The sequence below is a fragment of the Theropithecus gelada genome, chromosome 5 (assembly GCF_003255815.1).
Source record: "Theropithecus gelada isolate Dixy chromosome 5, Tgel_1.0, whole genome shotgun sequence".
NCBI lineage: Eukaryota > Metazoa > Chordata > Mammalia > Primates > Cercopithecidae > Theropithecus > Theropithecus gelada.
In genome coordinates, this window is record NC_037672.1 from 16,671,273 (window position 1) to 16,690,971 (window position 19,699).

Below are 19,699 nucleotides of genomic sequence, written 5' to 3' on the forward strand. Positions count from 1 at the left end.
AATAAGGGTGAAAAGTTGCCCTCTAGAAACAAATCAAATTTAAATTCATTTAATATATAACTTTGAATAGAAATTATAATTATTTTTCCTTATTATTTCTGATTTTAAACTCAGGGACTATTCTCCACTACATCTCCCAATCCTATACCCATCACCTCCCATCCCCCACCCCTATAACAGAGTCAGTATTATTGTCTCTATTAATGTGTCTTAATAGACGGGTAAGGTTCTGGGACATGGGGAGACATAGTCCTCATGGTCTGGCTGTGCCACTGTGCAGGAAGCGGTGACTTTGACCTCCTGAACTTCCCATTGAAGATGTATCTACAGATAAATACCACACTGCCACTCAAAAGTTTCCCACTCTCACGTTAATGTGCTTTCCCAAATAAAGGAATTAGTTTTCACTATAACTCTGTACCAAATTCCTCGAAGCTAGGCTCATCCTAAGATCTGTCCGTTGGATCTTCAGGATGGCCCAGTAAATAACATTCCTCTTCCCCACTGATCTAATTGAAATGCAAGACCAAGGTGTGAGGCTGCTTTGAGATGATCACCGTTTTATCAACTAAAGTTAATACTGGAGATTGTGGTGTATATCCACTGGCAAGCTGAATTCCTGATGCTTATCCATCTGGTCACAATGCTAGGCCAGGGCAGCTCTGCCTGCCACGTGCACCTACCCCTGTATAATTGATGTGTAGAAGACAATGTGTGCTTCTACCAGGCAGACCACTCCAGGAGCAAGCAGGGTGGAAGAAGCAAGAGCTCTGTAGGCCCAGTCCCTGCTCCAAACCTCACTAATTATATATTTCCCCCTTGCGGTGGAAAAAGTAGTAAGAGTAATTAAGAGGGGCTATGGAAACATCAGGATGAACAGGGAAGAAAGTTCCCCACCTCCCTCTCTTCAACAGACACACATCCAGCGCTGGATTCTGGATGTCCTAGCACTGTCAATATATATTAATGTGATGTTGGGCCAGAATACTGACCCTCTCCTGAGTCTCAGATGCCCCACCCCCTTTCTCAATTAGAGATGGTTCTTCCCTCCCAGCCATGCAGAATTGCTGTGCACACAAAGGATGAGTAAGTATGTCAAAGGCTTTGCAAAGTATGTAAAACTAAAGAATCGTAAGGTATTAGTAACATGGAGAAATTGCAGCCACCTGCCTCAGCATTTGCTCTTGCAGGGTCTTCTGACTAACTGGCCGAGATCCAAAACAAGAATGAGTGAGAGGGTCCCCATGAGGTTGTTTGACTCCTTATACTTGAGCTTGGCAGCTTCTGGCACTAAGACTGCTGCTCATCTCCTCCTGGGTACATTTCCTCTAGTTGGTCCAGATGAGAGGTAGTGCCCTGGTATCTGCTTCTCCTGTGCGTGGTCTGGGTTCCCCAGAATCAGCCTTCAGTTTGAGAGATAGTTCTTGTAGAGGAATACATGCTATTCCACTCATTTTCTCGTTTTAATATAAAAGAGTCTTCATTAACACTCGTATTTGGGGTAAGACATTCTATTATTCCTTGAACATGGGAATTGGGGAATCCCTGGGTAGGAGGCATTCCAGTTCTTCTGGGGATGAGGTCATGGAGAGAGCTGCAAAATGAAAAAACAACTGGGGCCAGGTGTGGTGGCTCATGCCTACAATCCTAGCACTTTGGTAGGCCAAGGTGAGAGGACTGCTTGAGCCCAAGGGTTTGAGGCCGGCCTGAGCAACATAGTGAGACCTCGTCTCTACCAAAAAAGTTAGCTGGACATGGTAGTGCATGCCTGTAGTCCCAACTACTCGGGAGGCTGAGGTGGGAAGATGGTTTGAGCCCAGGAGGCAGAGGTTGCAGTGAGCTCAGATCGTGCCACTGCACTGCATCCTGGGTGACAGAGCCAGACCCTGTCTCAAAGACAAACAAAAATACAAAACCCAGCTGGAGAGTGCTAGGAGGGTACAAAACCAGAGAGAGGTGGACACAGGCCCAGAGGCAAGGCAGGGCTGGGCAAACTGGCCTGATGCTTTCAAGAACAAAAGCTTCCCAAAGGCTTTATTTGATGGGGAATGGATCTAGACCCTCTTCTTCTTCCAAATACCTCCTCTGAGTACACTTTACTGTTCCATCCTTCCCTTGCTCCAAACCAGTGGTTCTCAACCCTGTCGGCATGTTGGATGCTCTTGAAGGGATCTGAACAAAAATACTAATGCCTGTCACCATTCCCTCTTCTCCTTATAAGATGGGCCTGGGCTCTTGTATGCTGTTTGGTTTGCCTGTTTTAAACTTTGACTTAGAATCTCAAACTTAAGAAACAACCAACAGAAAAAGAACAGTACAAAGAACATCCACATACTTTGTAACTCAGAATCGCCAATTTTACCCCATTTTGTCTCATTTAGCCTTTATTCTAGTTCCATAATCTGTTTTCTACATTATGAAATGAAATGCTTTGAGAGTAAGGCATCATACTTCCTTAAACGTAAGATCAGCTTCAATGTGCATTTCCTAAGAATAAGGCTGCTGGTTTTTTTTTTTTTTTTTTTTTTTTTATGGCATCTCACTCTGTCGCCAGGCTGGAGTGCAGTGGCATGATCTCGGCTCACTGCAACCTCTGCCTCCCAGGTTCAAGCGATTCTCCTGCCTCAGCCTCCCAAGTAGCTGGGACTACAGGTGTGTGCCACCATGCCCAGCTAATTTTTGTATTTTAATTTTTATTTTATTTTATTTTTGATACAGAGTCTTACTCTGTTGCCCAGGCTGGAGTGCAGTGGTGCAATCTCAGCTCACTGCAACCTCCGCCCCCTGAGTTCAAGCGATTCTCCTGCCTCAGCCTCCTGAGTAGCTGGGACAACAGGTGCGTGCCACCACACCCGGCTAATTTTTTGTATTTTTAGTAGAAATGGGGATTCACCATGTTAGCCAGGATGGTCTCAATCTCCTGGCCTTGTGATCTGTCCACCTTGGCCTCCCAAAGTGCTGGGATTACAGGTGTGAGTCACCATGCCCGGCCTTTTTTGTATTTTTAGTAGAGATGGGATTTCACCATGTTGGCCAGGATGGTCTCGATCTCTTGACTTTATGATCCACCTGCCTTGGCCTCCCAAAGTGCTGGGATTACAGGCGTGAGCCACCGTGCCCAGCTAGAATAAGATATTTTCTTGCATTGCCATAGTACAGTCAACTCCAGTAAATTTAACATCAATACACTTTTATCTTCTTTACCTACCCTCTGTATTCCAGTTTTGTCAACTGACCCAATCATCTCCTTGTAGCAATTTTTCTGGTCAGTATAAAATTCAATCTAGGACAGGCACTACATTTAGTTGTTAAGTCTTTAACTGGTGTTTGAGTCTGGCTCTATTGCCCAGGCTGGGGTGCAGTGGCACGATCTTGGCTCACTGCAAGCTCCACCTCCTGGGTTCACACCATTCTCCTGCCTCAGCCTACTGAGTAGCTGGGACTACACGGGCCCACCACCATGCCCGGCTAATTTTTTTTTTTTTTTTTTGTATTTTTAATACAGACGGGGTTTCACTGTGTTAGCCAGGATGGTCTCAATCTCCTGACCTCGTGATCCGCCTGCCTCGGCCTCCCAAAGTGCTGGGATTACAGGCATGAGCCACTGCACCCAGCCTAGTTGGTGAGTTTTTAAAAGCTCTCCGAGTGGAAGCTATTATCTTAAGTTAAATAACTCAGGAACAGAAAGTCAAATATCACATGTTCTCACTTATGGGTGGAAACTGAATAATGTGTACGCAGGAACACAGAATGTGGAATAGTAGACACTGGAGACTCCAAACGTGGGAGACTGGAGGGCAGATGAGGAATCATAAATAGCTCACTGCGTACAACGTACCCTATTCCTGTGATGGTTGCACTAAACATCCAGACTTCACTACCACACATTATACCCATGTAAAAAGCACATGTACTCCCTAAATTTATACAAATTAAAAATAAATAAATAGATATTTTAGAATATTTTGGATACATTGGTATAGTAAAAAAATAAATAAGGGCTCCGTAGGTGATTTTAAGGTGCACCTTGGACCTTGGGTCACTGTGTAAATGAATATTCGTTTATTACGCTACCACATATTGAGTGTCTACTAGGTGTAAAGTGTTATGAATAAAATTAAGGAGCTTATTACTTTAAGGACATACTATCCACAAGTCAACTATAATATCAGAGGGATGAGTATCATGAAAGAAATATTAACAAACCTATGGGAGGAAACGATAATTAAATTGAACAAGCTTACTGAGGATCTACTATGTGTCAGACATTGTACAAACTGCTGGAGAAATAGTTGGATATGTAAATGCACTTAATACACAGTTAAAAATTAATGTACACATTCTTTTTTTTTTGAGACAGAGTTTCGCTCTTGTTGCCCAGGCTGGAGAGCAATGGCGCGATCTTGGCTCACCACAACCTCCACCTCCACAGTTCGAGCGATTCTCCTGCCTCAGCCTCCTGAGTAGCTGGGATTACAGGCATGCACCACCACGCCCAACTAATTTTTTTCGTATTTTTAGTAGAGACGAGGTTTCTCCATGTTGGTCAGGCTAGTCTGAAACTCCTGACCTCAGGTGATCCACCTGACTCGGCCTCCCAAAATGCTGGGATTACAGGCATGAGGCACGGTGCCTGGCCAATTAATACATTCTTAATCACAAAAGTAAGGTTTTTAAAAGATTTTTCTTAGAGGAGGTGGGGCTCAAAACATAAGCAGGATTTTACTTTTAGAGTTGAAGACATTTCAGGAGAGGAAACTTCAAGAGAAAAACTGGGTGAGTGCACAGTGGAGTAAGGAAAGAATCGTACTTCACTTTGACCTGAGAACTGGGTGCAGTACTAGGAGATTGTGCTGAAGAAGTAGGCTGGAGAATGTATGGCGGTACAGTCACTTCGTAAAACAACTTGGCAGTTTCTCAAAAAATTAAAAGTTATCATACAACTTAACAATTCCGCTCCTAGGTACCTACCCAAGAACACATAAAGACTTGCACATGAATGTAATGTTCATAGCAGCATTATTCACAAAAGCCAAAAAGTAGAAACTCAAATGTCCATCAACTGGTGAATGGATAAATAAAACATGGCCTACCCACACAACAAGATAAATAAGTGAGTAATAAAAAGGAATGAATTAATGATACATGTTACAATGTGGATGAACCTAAAATAGATGGAAAGAATAATATATTATATGGTTTCATTTAGAGATAATTTAAAGAGATAGGAAGTAGATGAATGGTTGCCTGGGGCTGGTGGTGGGAACAGGAACTGACTACAAATGTCCACAAGGGAAGATTTCTTTGGGGTGATGAAAATGTCCCTAAAACTGGATTATGGTTATGGCTCAATGACTAAGACAATGTTGAACTGAACACTTAAAACAGGTGAATTTTATGGTATGTAAATTATATCTCAATAAAGCTGTAAAAACTTTAAAAACTGTTAAAATTAGGCAGAAAGAAAATAGGAAGCGCAATCTTAGAAATAAAAAATGTAATTATTGAAATTCAAAAAACTTAATAGATGGGAAAAACTCTGGACTGGACAATTATTTAGAAGACTGGCAAATTGGAAGGCAAGGAATTCACCAGTATGCAACACAAAGACAAAATCTTTTAAAAAAAATAACATCTCAGGATATAGATAGTGAGGCTTCCTCACTTTCCTAATGGTAGTGCCAGAAAAGATAATGGAGGTAATGGCTAGGAAGCAATATTGCAAGAGAAAATCAGTAATAATTTTCCAGAATTAAAGAAAGCACATGCACCCCTGTAATCCCAGCACTTTGGGAAGCCAAGGCAGGAGAATTGCTTGAGCTCAGGAGTTTGAGATCAGCCTGGGCAACATAGTGAGACCCTGTCTCTACAAAAAAAAATTTTTTTAATTAGCTGGGCATGGTGGCTCATGCTTGTAGTCCAGCTTGAGTATGCGAGGTCAAGGTTGCAGTGAGCTTTGATCACACCACTGCACTCCAGCCTGGGTGACATAGTGAGACACTGTCAAAAAAAAAAAAAAAAAAAGAAGCACATGATAATCCTCAAAAGACAGTACCTCCTATTTTTGCAGAGGATAAAGATAAACGAACACCAAGACAGTTCTAGAAAACCTGCTGAACAGTAAAAATAAATAAAACAAGTCTGAAATGTTATCAAGGGGAAAAGGCAGCTTATTTACAAGGGAATGAAAATTAGATTGGCAGCAGAATTTTTAACCAGCAACACTTAGTGCCAGAAGACAGTGGAGTGCTGTCATTAAGGTGATGTGGGAAAATAACTGCTCACTAGAATTTTATATCCAAAGAAATTATCATACAACAGTGAGGGCAAAATTAAGACATTTCCAACAATGAATTCCCTCCCATACCAAGGCACCTACAGAAAGAACTATTAAAGGATGGATTTCAGCCAGAAGAAAAGTGAACCTAAAGGGAACATTGCAGATTCAAGGAAAAAAAATAGTGAACAGAAAAACTGATAAAATGTCAGTAAAAGTTAATTAACTTTTAACTATAAAAACTGTTTTTAAATTTAAGAAGTAAAAACAGATAGAATGCGGTGACACATGCCTGAGCTTTGGGAGGTCAAGGCGGGAGGATTGCTTGAGGCCAGGAGTTCAAGACCAGCTTGGGCAACATGGTGAGATTCTATCTCTACAAAACATTTTTGAAAAAGAAAAAATTAGCTGGGGGTGGTGGTGTGGACCTGTTCCTAGCTACTTGGGATTCTGAGGTGGGAGGGTCACTTGAGGCCAGGAGTTTGAGGCTGCAGTTAGCCATGACTGTGCCACTACACTCCAGCCTGGGTAACAGAGGAAGACCCTGTCTCTTAAACAAACAAACAAACAAACAGAAAAGTAAAAATAAAACTCTAGGCAGCAATAACAAGATGGGAAGGAAGGGGCTGTTAAATGAGTAAAATATACAAAGTTCTTTCATGGGAAGAAACAATTACATACTAACTTTGTTAGAAAAAAATCAGAATTAAGTATGTATGTTGAAAAATAAAAGATGATTCTGAGAAGAATAGAAATAAAACCCAAAGCTCTCAAACCAGCAGTGGAATATGGATCACTTTGCTAATCCGATAGAAGCCAAGAATGGAAGCAAAAGAAGCAAGGAGAAATAATGGTAAATGAAAAACGCAAGATCTGATGGAAGAAAATATTAGTAATCACAGTAAATGCCTGTGGATTAAATTCACCTGTCAGAGACACAACAAAAATAAACCTGATAGAAAGATTAAATATGAAGATATGGAAAATAATTCACACACAAATAGTAGCCAAAAGAAGGGTGGCCTAGTAATAGCAAAAACTTCTAATTTAAGCAATTAGCATAAAAATGGTAAACAGAGGCACTACATAAGGATCAATCATCATTTCTAATGCAGAATATACTTTAAGAAACACTGCCTACTGTGCACCAAGAATCATGTATGCCTTCTATACTGCTGTGTTTTCAGTGCTTGGCACATAATAGGTGTGCCATAAATATTAATGAGTGGAATCATTGCTATTTTATATTGAAATGATCTGTTTGTGTGTTTGTCATACCACAAGGGCAAGACCATATCTTACTAATTGTTATGCCATCAACATTCAGCACAGCAGTTGGCACATAGTAGGAATTCCATAAGTCCACACTGAATTCGAGGATCATCTTGTCTATAAAATCTCCCCTCACAGTTCCTTCCGTACTGATTTGTCCTTTGTTTCCACTTCTATAGAACTCGTAATTGGAAGCACCCAATTTAGCACCCAAGACATAGTCTTCTAGCTTTCACTCAATGTTTCAAATCTTGTTTCTCTAAAACTATTTTAGATTCTTTGAAGATAGGGAAGATGCCTTGCACTGTGCCAAGTGCCTTTTCAGGTACTTGAATAAATACATGTTTTGGTTGATGTCACTATTTAGATGAATGTAGGTTAGATCAATAGTACCGGTTATATATGCCAAGGACTCTAAGGGCTATCTCCAATCTCTTTTTTCATCCCTTGACCAAAGAGAGCCCTCTTTGGAGACAGGCTCATGTGCGAAGAATGAGAAGTTAATGACACAGGTGGGAGAAGGCAGCTAGTGTTCAATTCCAAGACTCTGTGCTCTGTTTGTCCTGGCAAAATAGTGAGGTTGGCCGGACAGCGGGAGGGGAATGTCTGTGATCCCACAAAAAATGTGTGGGAAGTGAGAGGGAGATGGTGAGGAAAGAGAGCATGTTCCAGATGCCACAGGACAGACCTGGACCTGACCTTTCCCTGGCGGGCACGGCACCAGGAGTGTATTATGAGACCAAAAGGAAACCCCAAAGCAAACAGCTAAATTCATCCACTTGAAACCTTGTATGGGAGACAGTGAGGGATGTTGTTCTCCATCTAGACAAGGCACAGAGGGGAGTCTGTGACAAGGAGCTCCTAATTGGGGAGCTGCAGAAGGTTAACAAAGAGCACTGGTGGCATCTTTTTGCTGGTCTTCTTGAAAAAGACATAGTCTGGGAAGGTTCAATCAGGGCTCTGCAGGAGGTAGGGAGGTGGGTTGGCTGACCGACCTCCCAAGGTCCTTCCTAATCCCATAATTATTTGGTGAATCGTGCTCTTCTCCATTTATGCTCCTACACACGTCTGCACCCAGTTTGATAGTAAGTCCCCTAGGCTGCATTCCAGGTTTAGTACGGTGCCACGCAAGCTGCTGGCACTCAAAGAATGACGCAAATATTTGTTGAATGAAGGAATACACGGATCAAGTGTTTAAATAGAGCCCACATGACCTCCCCAAGCTGTAAAGTATGGCAGTTGAATGAAATCACAACATTCTAGGCACTTGAGCAAAGCTGGCGGACACACACACACACACACACACACACACACACACACACACACACGATTCAAAGGCACAGACCACCTGCTCAGCAAGCAGGCTGTGGGAGTTTCCTTGGCAAGGACCCTCTTTCTCTGCTGCTTTAGGATGGTGCCTCTAGAAGGTCAAGTCACCCAGATTTAGGACCGCTTCCCTTCCTGGTTGGCCTCCGAGACAAAGTTTCTGTCTGGATTCGGCCCGGGCCTCCCGGGAGGGGCATCCTCTCTCCCTCCCGGCTCCGGCGCCCCGGGCGTGCAGCTCGCTGGCCCGCTGCGCCCCACCTTACCTTGGTGAGCTGGGCGATCTTCTTGCACATTTTCACGTGCATCTCGGGATCACAGTCCATTCTCCAGCCCGTGCCACCGCGGGCGTCGTCTTTGGAGCCCGGGCAAGTCCCGGGCGGGTTAATTTTGCTTTTGAGAGCAGAAGCCATGACTAAAACGCGCCCAGCACTCAAAGACTCTCGCTCGTGTTCTCCCTGCCCACCGTGTGCACGTGCGTGCGCGCGCGGGCGTGCGAGCGTGTGGGTTTCTCGGGAGAGGTGGCACTGCAGTCCCGTCGCCTGCACCGCCGCGTGGCCCCAGCTTCCCGAAGGTCTCCGCCTCCCGGGCCCACCCGCGCGCCCTCCCGCGCGCCCACCCGCGCGCCCACCCTTTCTCCTCTCCCGCTGGCTCTCTGGCTGGTTGGCTCCGCGGGCACCCGCACCCTGCGGCAAGGCTCCGGCACCCCGCACGTGTCGTTGGCGATCCGTCTGCCGCTCCCCAGCCAGTGCAGGTTTCGTGTGCAAGAGGAGAGCTTCCGCGGCTAGGAGCAGCCGGCCTTGGGGGGTTTGCGCTGGGCGGGCACGGCGCTCTTGGACACGTGGGTGCAGCGCGGCCCCGGACTCGGTGGCGACGGACCCTGCCAGAGGTGGTCATCCCGGGCCAAGGAGAAATAAGAGCCTCCGGAGCGGGACAGGGCACAGTGACCCGCGGCTTCCGAGTCTCCGAGCTGAGGGTGGAAATGGGGATGGGGGACGAGATGCTAAGAGAGGGGCGGGTAGGTGAGGGCGAGTCACCGGGACTTGAGGAGGTGTGGGATCCGGAGCGCACGGTGTGGGCCAGCGCCTGAGTTGCGCGAGTGCACGGCGGGGCTGTGGATGGCAGCCTTCCTTTTTGGATCTTGGAGAGGAGCCAGGACATTGCGGGAGGATTGCCGGGGATGCCTAAACAAAGAGGAGAAGCCAAGGGGATGGCAGGGTGCGGGTGTCCGAAATCTGAGATGAGAAAGTGCGAAACGCATAATGCGGGAAGCGGTAGGATCGCAAAGACAAAGTCTTTAGGGAGGTAGAAAGGATGGTGGCAGGTGCGGGAAAGGAAGAAGCAAAGAGGAATGGAGCAGTTAGATGAGTAACAGATGGAGCTGAAAATCTAAGTAAACCGAGCCCATTGAAAGTAAAGTGAGTCGTCCAAATCCACACTACTGGCCTTGGGCAGACGAGCCAGACTGTCAAGTTTTCGGATTCTGAGCTGGTGTCTGTTTAGTGTTTGGTGAGGGGAGAGGTTAGTGGGCCAAATTTCTTTCTGGCATGTTCTCTGGTTTCAGACAGTGGGCTTTAAGGGAAAGTGACGGCACCGTGATCAGCTTTTCCTAAAGCTCGAATAATAGCGTCTTCATGATCGTTTGCATGGTGAATGTATATCATTTATACATTGCCTTATATCAGAAATTTTAATAGTCTTCATAAACCAAACAAGCTTCAAAGGGTCTCAGAAACCACAGTTCCACCCATCCATACTGAAGGTAACAATAACCCATTTTTGTCGGTGAGGAAAACTGACCCAGAGAATTTGTACTAAGTCAGGCAATTACAAGTAGAACTGTTTCTGAAACAGACATTCCTGTTCTAGATTCTGTATCAAATGACCAACCTCGGTTTTTGATTTCTGGTTTGCCATCTTAAGTTCTCTTTTTAGCACAACCCCTCCCTCCCCCAGTTCCTTTAGAAAACAGGAGGCCTGAATCAGAATCATGGCCAAGAAATTCTGTGCCCTATCCTAGATTCCTTGAAACAAAACCTGTGAGGATGGAGGTCAGGGGATGAGGAATCCACATTAAACAGCTCTCTGCTTAATTCCAAATTGTGTATTTAGAATATTTTCTGCAGGATCTTAATATACACTAAATTTTACAGGAATTCAACCACTGTGTAAACTAGAGGAAAATTAGCCTTTTTGGTCAAGAACTTTATCAAAAGTTATTCACCATTTTGGAAAATCACATCAAGGGCCAGGTGGCTCATGATATTTGGTTGCCAATACAACACACTTCTTTTTTTTTATTTTTTATTTTTATTTTTTGAGACAGAATCTTGCTCTGTTACCCAGGCTGGAGTGCAGTGGCATGATCTTGGCTCACTGCAACCTCTACCTCCTGGGTTTAAGCCATTCTCGTGCCTCAGCCTCTGGAATAGCTGGGATAACAGGTGTGCGCCAACACGCCTGACTAATTTTTGTATTTTTAGTAGAGATGGAGTTTCTCCATGTTGGCCAGGTTGGTCTCAAATTCCTGGTCTCAAGTGATCTGCCCACCTAGGCCTCCCAAAGTGCTGGAATTACAGGTGTGAGCCACCATGCCTGGCCACAACACACTTCTAACCGCCACATTCATGGGAGTCTACCTACATATGCAAGCATCTGAGTACTACACTATGTCCCTCAGTATCAATAGGCGTTTGGTTCCAGAACCCCTTCAGATACCAAAATCCATGAATGTTCAAGTCACTTATATAAAATTGTGTAGCATTTGCATATAACCTACACACATCCTCTCGTATGCATTAAATCATCTCTATATTACTTGTAATACCTAATACAATGTAAATGTTACGTAATTAGTTGCTACACTGTATTGTTTAGGGAATAAAAAATAGTCTACATTTGTACAGTACAGATACAACCATCTATTTTTTTTCCTCAAATATTTTTGACTTGTGGTTAGTTGACTTTGAGGATGTGGAACACATTGATATGGAGGGCCGACTGTATATATTATTTAGTTATAATGAAATATCAAGAATCAAATGTCAAAAATATCAAAGTCAAGAAATCATGCAGATTTAAAAAGGTGTGTATTATCTATGAATTTCCTTCTTTCTTTATTTTTTTTTTTGAGACAGACTCTCGCTCTGTCGCCAGGCTGGAGTGCAGTGGCACCATCTGGGCTCACTGCAAGCTCCGCCTCCCGGATTCACGACATTCTCCTGTCTCAGCCTCTGGTAGCTGGGATTACAGGTGCCTGCCAACACGCCCGGCTAATTTTTTGTATTTTTTTTTTAGTAGAGACGGGGTTTCACCGTGTTAGCCAGGATGGTCTCCATCTCCTGACCTCATGATCTGCCCACCTCAGCCTCCCAAAATGCTGGGATTACAGGCGTGAGCCATCATGCTGGGCCTGTGAATTTCAAGATAGTAACATGGATGTTATAAAAGAGGTGATGTTTGGTCTGACAAGAATCAAAAGCCATTGCTCTAGATGATCTTTTACACACTGAAGTTTAGAAAAACTGCAAGTCTAACCCCAAGTTTTAGTTTTTAAATAATGATTTCATTAGGTCTTGGGGCTAAAAAATGTTCCAGTAGGAAATACTATTCTTTCAACTTTACAATGGAAGACAACGGGGAAATCAGATACCTTTATCAGCTTTGTTGGCCGACGGCTGCTATAATCAAGGCACCATGAGTCCACCTGTTTTGGAGGGTCCTCTGCAGCTCCTAGGATTTTCCAGCACTGGGATTAGTAGGTCCCTTTACAGCATCAGGAATGAAATTGAGGGCAGAAGAGAATTAAGTACTGTATCCAATGTGGAGGTAGAAGTACATTTACTAGGCCACTAATGTCATATTGGCACTGTGCTAAGCCCTTAGCACATATTCTGACCTCCTCTGAGGTACTTATTATCATCCTCGTTCTACAGACTAGGAAAGTGAAGCTAAGGCAGGTTGAGTTCCCAACTGTATACAGCTAGTGAATGGATCTGGGTCTATCTGACTTCAAAGGTGATGTTCTTACCAATTGATTTTTCTTTAGATTACAAATATAAGCTTCCCAGAGCACAATGCTGGCAATATGATAGTTTTTTCTTTTTAAAATTCTCGTTTTTAAAAATAGAAACAAGGTCTCACTATGTTGTCCAGGCTGGTCTTGAACTCCTAGCTTAAGTAATCTTCCCAAAAGATCTTGGCCTCCCAAAAGTGCTGGGATTACAGGTGTGAGCCACTGTGCTTGGTCAAAAAAATTTAAAATCATAAGTGACTTGTCTTTTCTTTAGATTATAAACTTCTTGTAATATCCCCCCAAACATCCTCACCCATGATAATACACACAACAACAACAAAAAAAGAGTAGAAGCAAGCAAAAATAACCCCACATCCCAAACTCAGAGAAAATTATTGTTAATATTTTGGAGAAGATACTTCTAGACATTTCTGTGTACACATATAGAAATGTAACAAACAGATATGTATTTCAGAAATGTTTACACATTTCTGTGAAAACTATAAACAAATACTATAATAATTTTTTTTTTTTTTTTTGGAGATGAAGTCTCACTTTTGTTGCCCAGGATGGAGCGCAGTGGTGCAATCTCGGCTCACTGCAACCTCCGCCTCCTGGGTTCAAGAGATTCTCTTGCTTCATTCAGCCTCCTGAGTGCTGGGATTTCAGGCATGCGCCATCATGCCCGGCTAATTTTTGTATTTTCAGTAGAGACGGGGTTTCGCCATGTTGGCCAGACTGGTCTCGAACTCCTGACCTCAGCCTCAGCCTCCCAAAGTGCTGGGATTATAGGGGTGAGCCACTGCACCTGGCCAAAAATTTGGTTTTGTTTTGTTTTTGAGACTGAGTCTCGCTCTGTCGCCCAGACTGGAGTGCAGTGGCATGATCTTGGCTTACTGCACTCTCTGTCTCCCGGGTTCAAGTGATTCTCCTGCCTCAGCCTCTGGAGCAGCTGGGATTACAGGCACCTGCCACTATGCCTGGTTAATTTTTGTATGTTTAGTAGAGACAGGGTTTCACCATGTTGGCCAGGCTGGTCTCGAACTCCTGACCTCAAGTGATCTGCCCACCTTGGCCTCCCAAAGTGCTAGGATTACAGGCGTGAGCCACCATGTGCAGCCTATAATAATGTTTTTGAACCCTACTTACTCAGTAATATAAAGTGGATATCTTTTTGTCAATGAAGATCTGTCTTCCCATTCTTAACAACCAATCTTCCATTACATACAATATCATTTACTCTATCTTCTCCTGGACAATTTTTAAAATATTTTAAGCCAAAATGTTTAATGTATATTTGTAATGTTTGCTTGCTGTATTATGAGGATATTAAATTCTGTCCTAAGGGATAGATAAAGAAAGAATATATGAAACTCACGTGTTAAGTATAATGGGCAAAGAAGTAGCCTGTGAAATAGGCAGGATTAAGATGTTAAGTATAGGTAGTGTAGTGCAAGACATGACAAAGAGAATAAATGGAATATGTGTAAAAAGGATGGAAGAAACAAGAGTGTTCCTCACGGACAGAACAAGGTGGGAAAGGCCAAGCTGCAGTGTACAGACGACGCCACCTTCAGGCTGAAAGTTCATTACTAAATGGCCATTCATTAGTGACATCCGTTCTGGCCCTATTTCTGTTCTGCTACAGAAACACAGATTAAGAACATGGCTTTTATTTGGGAGCAGTGGCTCATGTCTGTAATCCCAGTACTTTGGGAGGCTAATGTGGGAGGACTGCTTGAGCCCAGGAGTTCGAGGCTGCAGTGAGCTATGATCCTGCCACTGCACTCCAGCCTGGGTGGACAGAGTGAGATGCTGTCTCTAAAAACAAACAAACAAACAAACAAACAACAAAAAAAACCCATGGCTCTTGGCAGGTCATTAGCTAGGTATCCTTGCCCCTGAGTTTCTGACAGAGCAAGTGTGCGCTGGCTGTAAACACTGCTGAGCCCCCATTTTCAGTTTTGGCCGTGGTTAAGTATTTCACTTAACCTGTGGTCCTCATGACCTATCAGAGGTAAAGGCTGATGTAGCTAGCAGACAAGACGCCACAACACCGTGTAGCATGAAATTCAGGTAATTTGTCCTCCCACCTCTCTTGGGACCCTATCCTAAATGTGCTAAACTTCACTGTATCTTTCCAACTACATTTTGTTGAAAAGTGATAAACCATGTGATCTGAGCCTCTTAATTTGGGGTGTGAGATTTCCTGTGCATGACACCTGGGTCGGCCTGCCTGATTTGGGTCGGCCTGCCTGATCGTGTATTCGAAGGTTACTATTGCATCAAGGGAACCGCCTACATGACATTGTTGTAAGTGGGTTTTTGCATAGATGTGCAAGTGTTCCCACAGAAATATTCCCCCGCACCATTTGTTTGCTGGTAGAACTGAATACCTTCCCACAACTTGATTAGTCATTGTTTTTGCCTGGCTTTCTTGCTGCTTACAAAGAGCTCTTCCTTAATAGGGGCTTTTAGCACTTTGCCTATCATATATATTGCAAGCATTTCCCATAGTTAGCGGATTTTTTTTTTCCCTAGTTTTCTCATGCTCTATAAACATTTTGAATTTCTACGTAGGAAAATCTGTTGATCTTTTCCCTTATATTTTTTGGCTTTTTCCTCATGCTTAGAAAAGCCTTCTTTACTCCAGATTATCAGGAAAAGGGAATCCATAGTTTATCCTAGTACGTTTTTTACTTCATTTAAAAGATGGTTTATCTACCCAGGATGTATGCTGATATATGGAATGAGGTTAGACTCCAGACTCATGCTTTTCCAGATGGCTAAATGGTTGTCCCAACAGGTGTTAAATAATTCATCTTTACCATGCTGATAATCTAAGTGTTGCCTTAGGTGATTTCTTTGGTAAAAATTTACTTAGGTAGATTTACTTAGGCTAAAGCTTTTAATTAGTATTTTTCTTTCCTAATCAGTTAGGTAGCATGGGTAACTCGATTGTTGTTATTACTCCTAACATTACTACTCATCTAAAACCAAGTTCATGTTCTTGAGTATTTCACTTAACCCCTTTCCCTAGAAGGCTTTTTCCCCTACTATGCCTGACTCATTCCTACTCATTGTTCAGATCTCAGCCTGGATGTCACTTCCACAGGAAGGCTGTCTCTGTAGCTGCAAGCTGCAGATCTGTTTGCATGTCCTTAAATATGTTCTCATAGCTCTGCATTTCCCTGTAGCACCTATACCAGATTTCATATTTTATTTTTAAAAGCTGATGTTTTCTGTCAAACATCTTCCCTTTTTTGAGGGAATGTAAGAACACACGTGTAAATTAGCATCATGCTTTTTTTTTTTTTTTTTTTTAACTGTAATCCTAACACGCATTAACTAGTATTCAGGGTTTCATTAAATGTAGCATGGTATCAACTCTTCCATCTCATCTCCCAGGGAGAAAAATGAAAACCTCTTTTACACAATCGCAACATACTGAGATTTCAGTGTATCGACATGACACCATGGAGCCTGACATTTTGGAATAAGATGTTTTGCAGCAATGTCAGGCAGATTGTGTTAAATATTAATATGATCATTTGAGCTGTGTGCTAAGTGGCAACTCAAATTTTTTAATGGACTAAAGTATTCATAATACATCTGATCTATGGTTGAATATCGCAATGTAGTTGTTTCTCAATTTCCCTTTTTGGAAATGACTTCTGCTGTTTTTGGTGGTAGTTGTCCTCCACAGTGTCTTTGCAGACAAGTATTATCCAGAGCATTTACATGGGGTTAGAAATTCTCAAATATTAGTAAACATAAAATTTATTTAGATTTACTAAACAAGGAGTTTGATAAAAATGAGTATTTCTGCTTCCCCATCTCAGAAATTTTGATTCAGTCGGTCTGGGGTCAGGCATTTAAAACAATCTCTTCAGTGATGCTATTGTAGATGCTACCAGACACCATGTTGAGAATTGCTTAATGGCCCAACCAACCCTGACTAGTTCCCTCTAATTGCTTTGTGATGTTCTTCTTGTCTTTTCTGCTATTCACATCCCAAAAGCTTTCAAATCTCGGTTCAAATCACACCCATCAGGTAGCCCTGGATTGACTACTCCAGTCAGAGGTGCCGTAGCAGTTAGTTATTTCATGAAATGTTAGAAATATTATATACTATATATATTATATACTAGAAATATTATATACTATATATATAAATATTATATACATAATATTAACATATTATGATACAGTGTTGTAACATTTTAAATAAAGCAACATAATTGAATTTATCATTTTGAGATACTGTGATTCAGAGGTCTAGTTTGGAGTTCAGAGGTCTAGTGTTAAGTTCAGTTTATTTCAACACGGACTTAAATAGCTGTTATAACCGAAAACCTATGAAATTTCATTGACTCAAGCGAAGAGTATGATTACGTGTACTTACTAAATGATAAGTTTTGCAATCTCATCCACCAACTTTGTGAAATTCAGTAAAGTTATATCTTCCCTGACCAATTGATTCTCACAAGCTAATCACAAAATGATGATTTTTGAACACATAATATATTCATATGGTACAATATTCAAAAGTGAAAAAATGAAATGGTTCCCTCCCACCTTTGTTCCTGGTCACTGGTTCCGCTCCCCCAGGGGCAACTAGTTCTATTAATACAGGAGCATTCTGAGCATGTGGATATTATTTTCTGACCCATTTTGTGCTTACTACCATAATGAATGCAGAAGGACATAGTTCTCCCACACCATACCTCCTCCACATTCCTCAGCCTTATTTGCTTACAATTTCACTAACCACTTAATGTTAACTACAGTTGTAGTAACATTATGGTTCATGGTCAAAGAATGATCACAATTACTCCCACTTTCTTATACAACACCTGCCTCCCATACTGTATTTTTCTTTAGTCACTACCTGCTGGGGATGCACTGGAGTCTGCACTGACCTCAATGTTCAGCAAAAATCTGCCCTTAGGCCTTGGCCTTTGGGAGGCTACATAGCTAACTTCCACCTTCAATATTGTCTTCGTTATTCCAGAAATTGTACCTGATCAATAATAATGGTTTGGTTTTCAGACAAACATCATATCTGGTCAGATTAACAGCATCTGCAGTATTAATGAAGGAAGCATATTATTAAGGTGATGCTAATTGCTAAACTACACAAGTAGCTTGACATGGTTTTTTTTGCTCACATTAAAGTGACTAAGTTACTGGTCTCTGGACTTCTTTCCTGTCTAAACTGGATCAAGGATCAGCTCCTTCTATCTTGTGGGTCCACCATCCCCTAGAGCCTAACAGTCATCTGCATCCAGCCAGCAAAATGCAAAAAAGAACACAGAGAAGTTATATTCACTTCTCAAACAACTTGGCCTTGAAGTAATACACCGATTCTGTTGTCACTCCATTGGCAAAAACTGATATGCACTATCTAAATATAAGGGGGTCAGGGAAATGTAATTTCTGGCTGGCTAGCAATTTTTCACAACTGTACACTATGAAAAGGGAGCACACTTTTTTTTATTGTTTTTTTTTTTGAGGCAGAGTCTCACTCTATCGCCTGGCTGGAGTGCAGTGGCACAATCTTAGTTCACTGCAGCCTCCACCTCCCGGGTTCAAGCAATTCTCCTGCTTCAGCTACCCGAGTAGCTGGGACTACAGGAGTGTGCTGCCATGCCTGGCTAATTTTTTTTTGTATTTTTAGTAGAGACAGGATTTCACCATGTTGGCCAGGATGGTCTTGATCTCTTGACCTCGGGGAGCACTCATTTGTAATGGACATACAATTACCTAGTGCAAATAATTCAGACTTATTGCAGATTATCTGTTTTGTTTTGTTTTGTTTTGTTTTTTAAACAAGGTCTCTCACTCTGTCACCCAGGCTGGAGTATAGTGGTGTGGACTCAAGTTATTCTTCCATCTCAGTTTCTTGAGTAGCTGGGACCACAGGTGCATGCCACCACCATACCTGGCTAATTTTAAAAAGTTTAGGTAGAGATGAGGTTTCCCTATGTTGCCCAGGCTGGTCTCACACTCCTGAACTCAAGCAATCCTCTCACCTGGGCCTCCCAAAATGCTGGGATTATAGGCATGAGCCACTGCACCTGGCCTGAACATTCATTTTTAAATAAAGGTAAACAAAAACATTCCAGTTATAAATTGAAGTGAAAAAAATCTCACTGCAATGTAAGTTTTATGAAGGTGGGAATTTTTGTCTGTTTTGTTTATTGCTAAATTCTTAGGGCTTGGCACTGTGTAGGTGCTCAGTAAATATTTGTTGAGTGACTGAATGAATGTGCTTCTATCAATAAGCAAAAACATTAATGTGTACGTACTACAAAAGTAAAGTGCTACAAATATTAATAATTGTGAAAAGTGTCAATTTTTTGTACAGAAACTGATACTGAGAACTTTCTGGTAGTTGAATAACAGGGAAGTAGAAGGATAATATTTAAAATAGTAAGACTAGAGAATGTCTAAAAGAATACCTCAAAAATGTAAAAAAATTTAAATAATAATAAATGGTAGAATAATACAGATTTGGTTATTTATCATTCATTCTAATGCAGAATTGGTGTGCTAACATTCAAAATTTTAAACAAAATAAGTGTTAAGAACTGTTGGATTTCTAGTTAATTTATGCCACTTAGATAATCAGATTTTAGGGAGAAGTCCAATTTGGGAATTCTTCAGTCTTTTGGGGATAACTTAAAAACAGAATGTCAACTTTCCTACCCAAATTTCATGAAAACAAAAAAAACAAAAAAAAAAACCTCCAAAGACGTAAATGTCATATATGATAAATCCCCTTGAATTTGGATAAAATAAGGAATGTG

The 19,699-nt window shown here is 42.1% G+C and overlaps 1 protein-coding gene across 1 annotated transcript in view; it reads right to left on the bottom strand.

The window, feature by feature from the left end:
• The window catches only part of FAM184B (family with sequence similarity 184 member B), a 150,966-nt gene extending 141,443 nt beyond the window's left edge, over positions 1–9,523 (bottom strand). Inside the window, exon 1 of the mRNA XM_025385642.1 lies at positions 9,139–9,523. Within this exon, the coding sequence (XP_025241427.1) occupies positions 9,139–9,285 (147 nt within the window). The 5' untranslated portion in view covers positions 9,286–9,523. The remainder of the gene's footprint in view (positions 1–9,138) is intronic.
• Between the last annotated feature and the right edge of the window lie 10,176 nt (positions 9,524–19,699).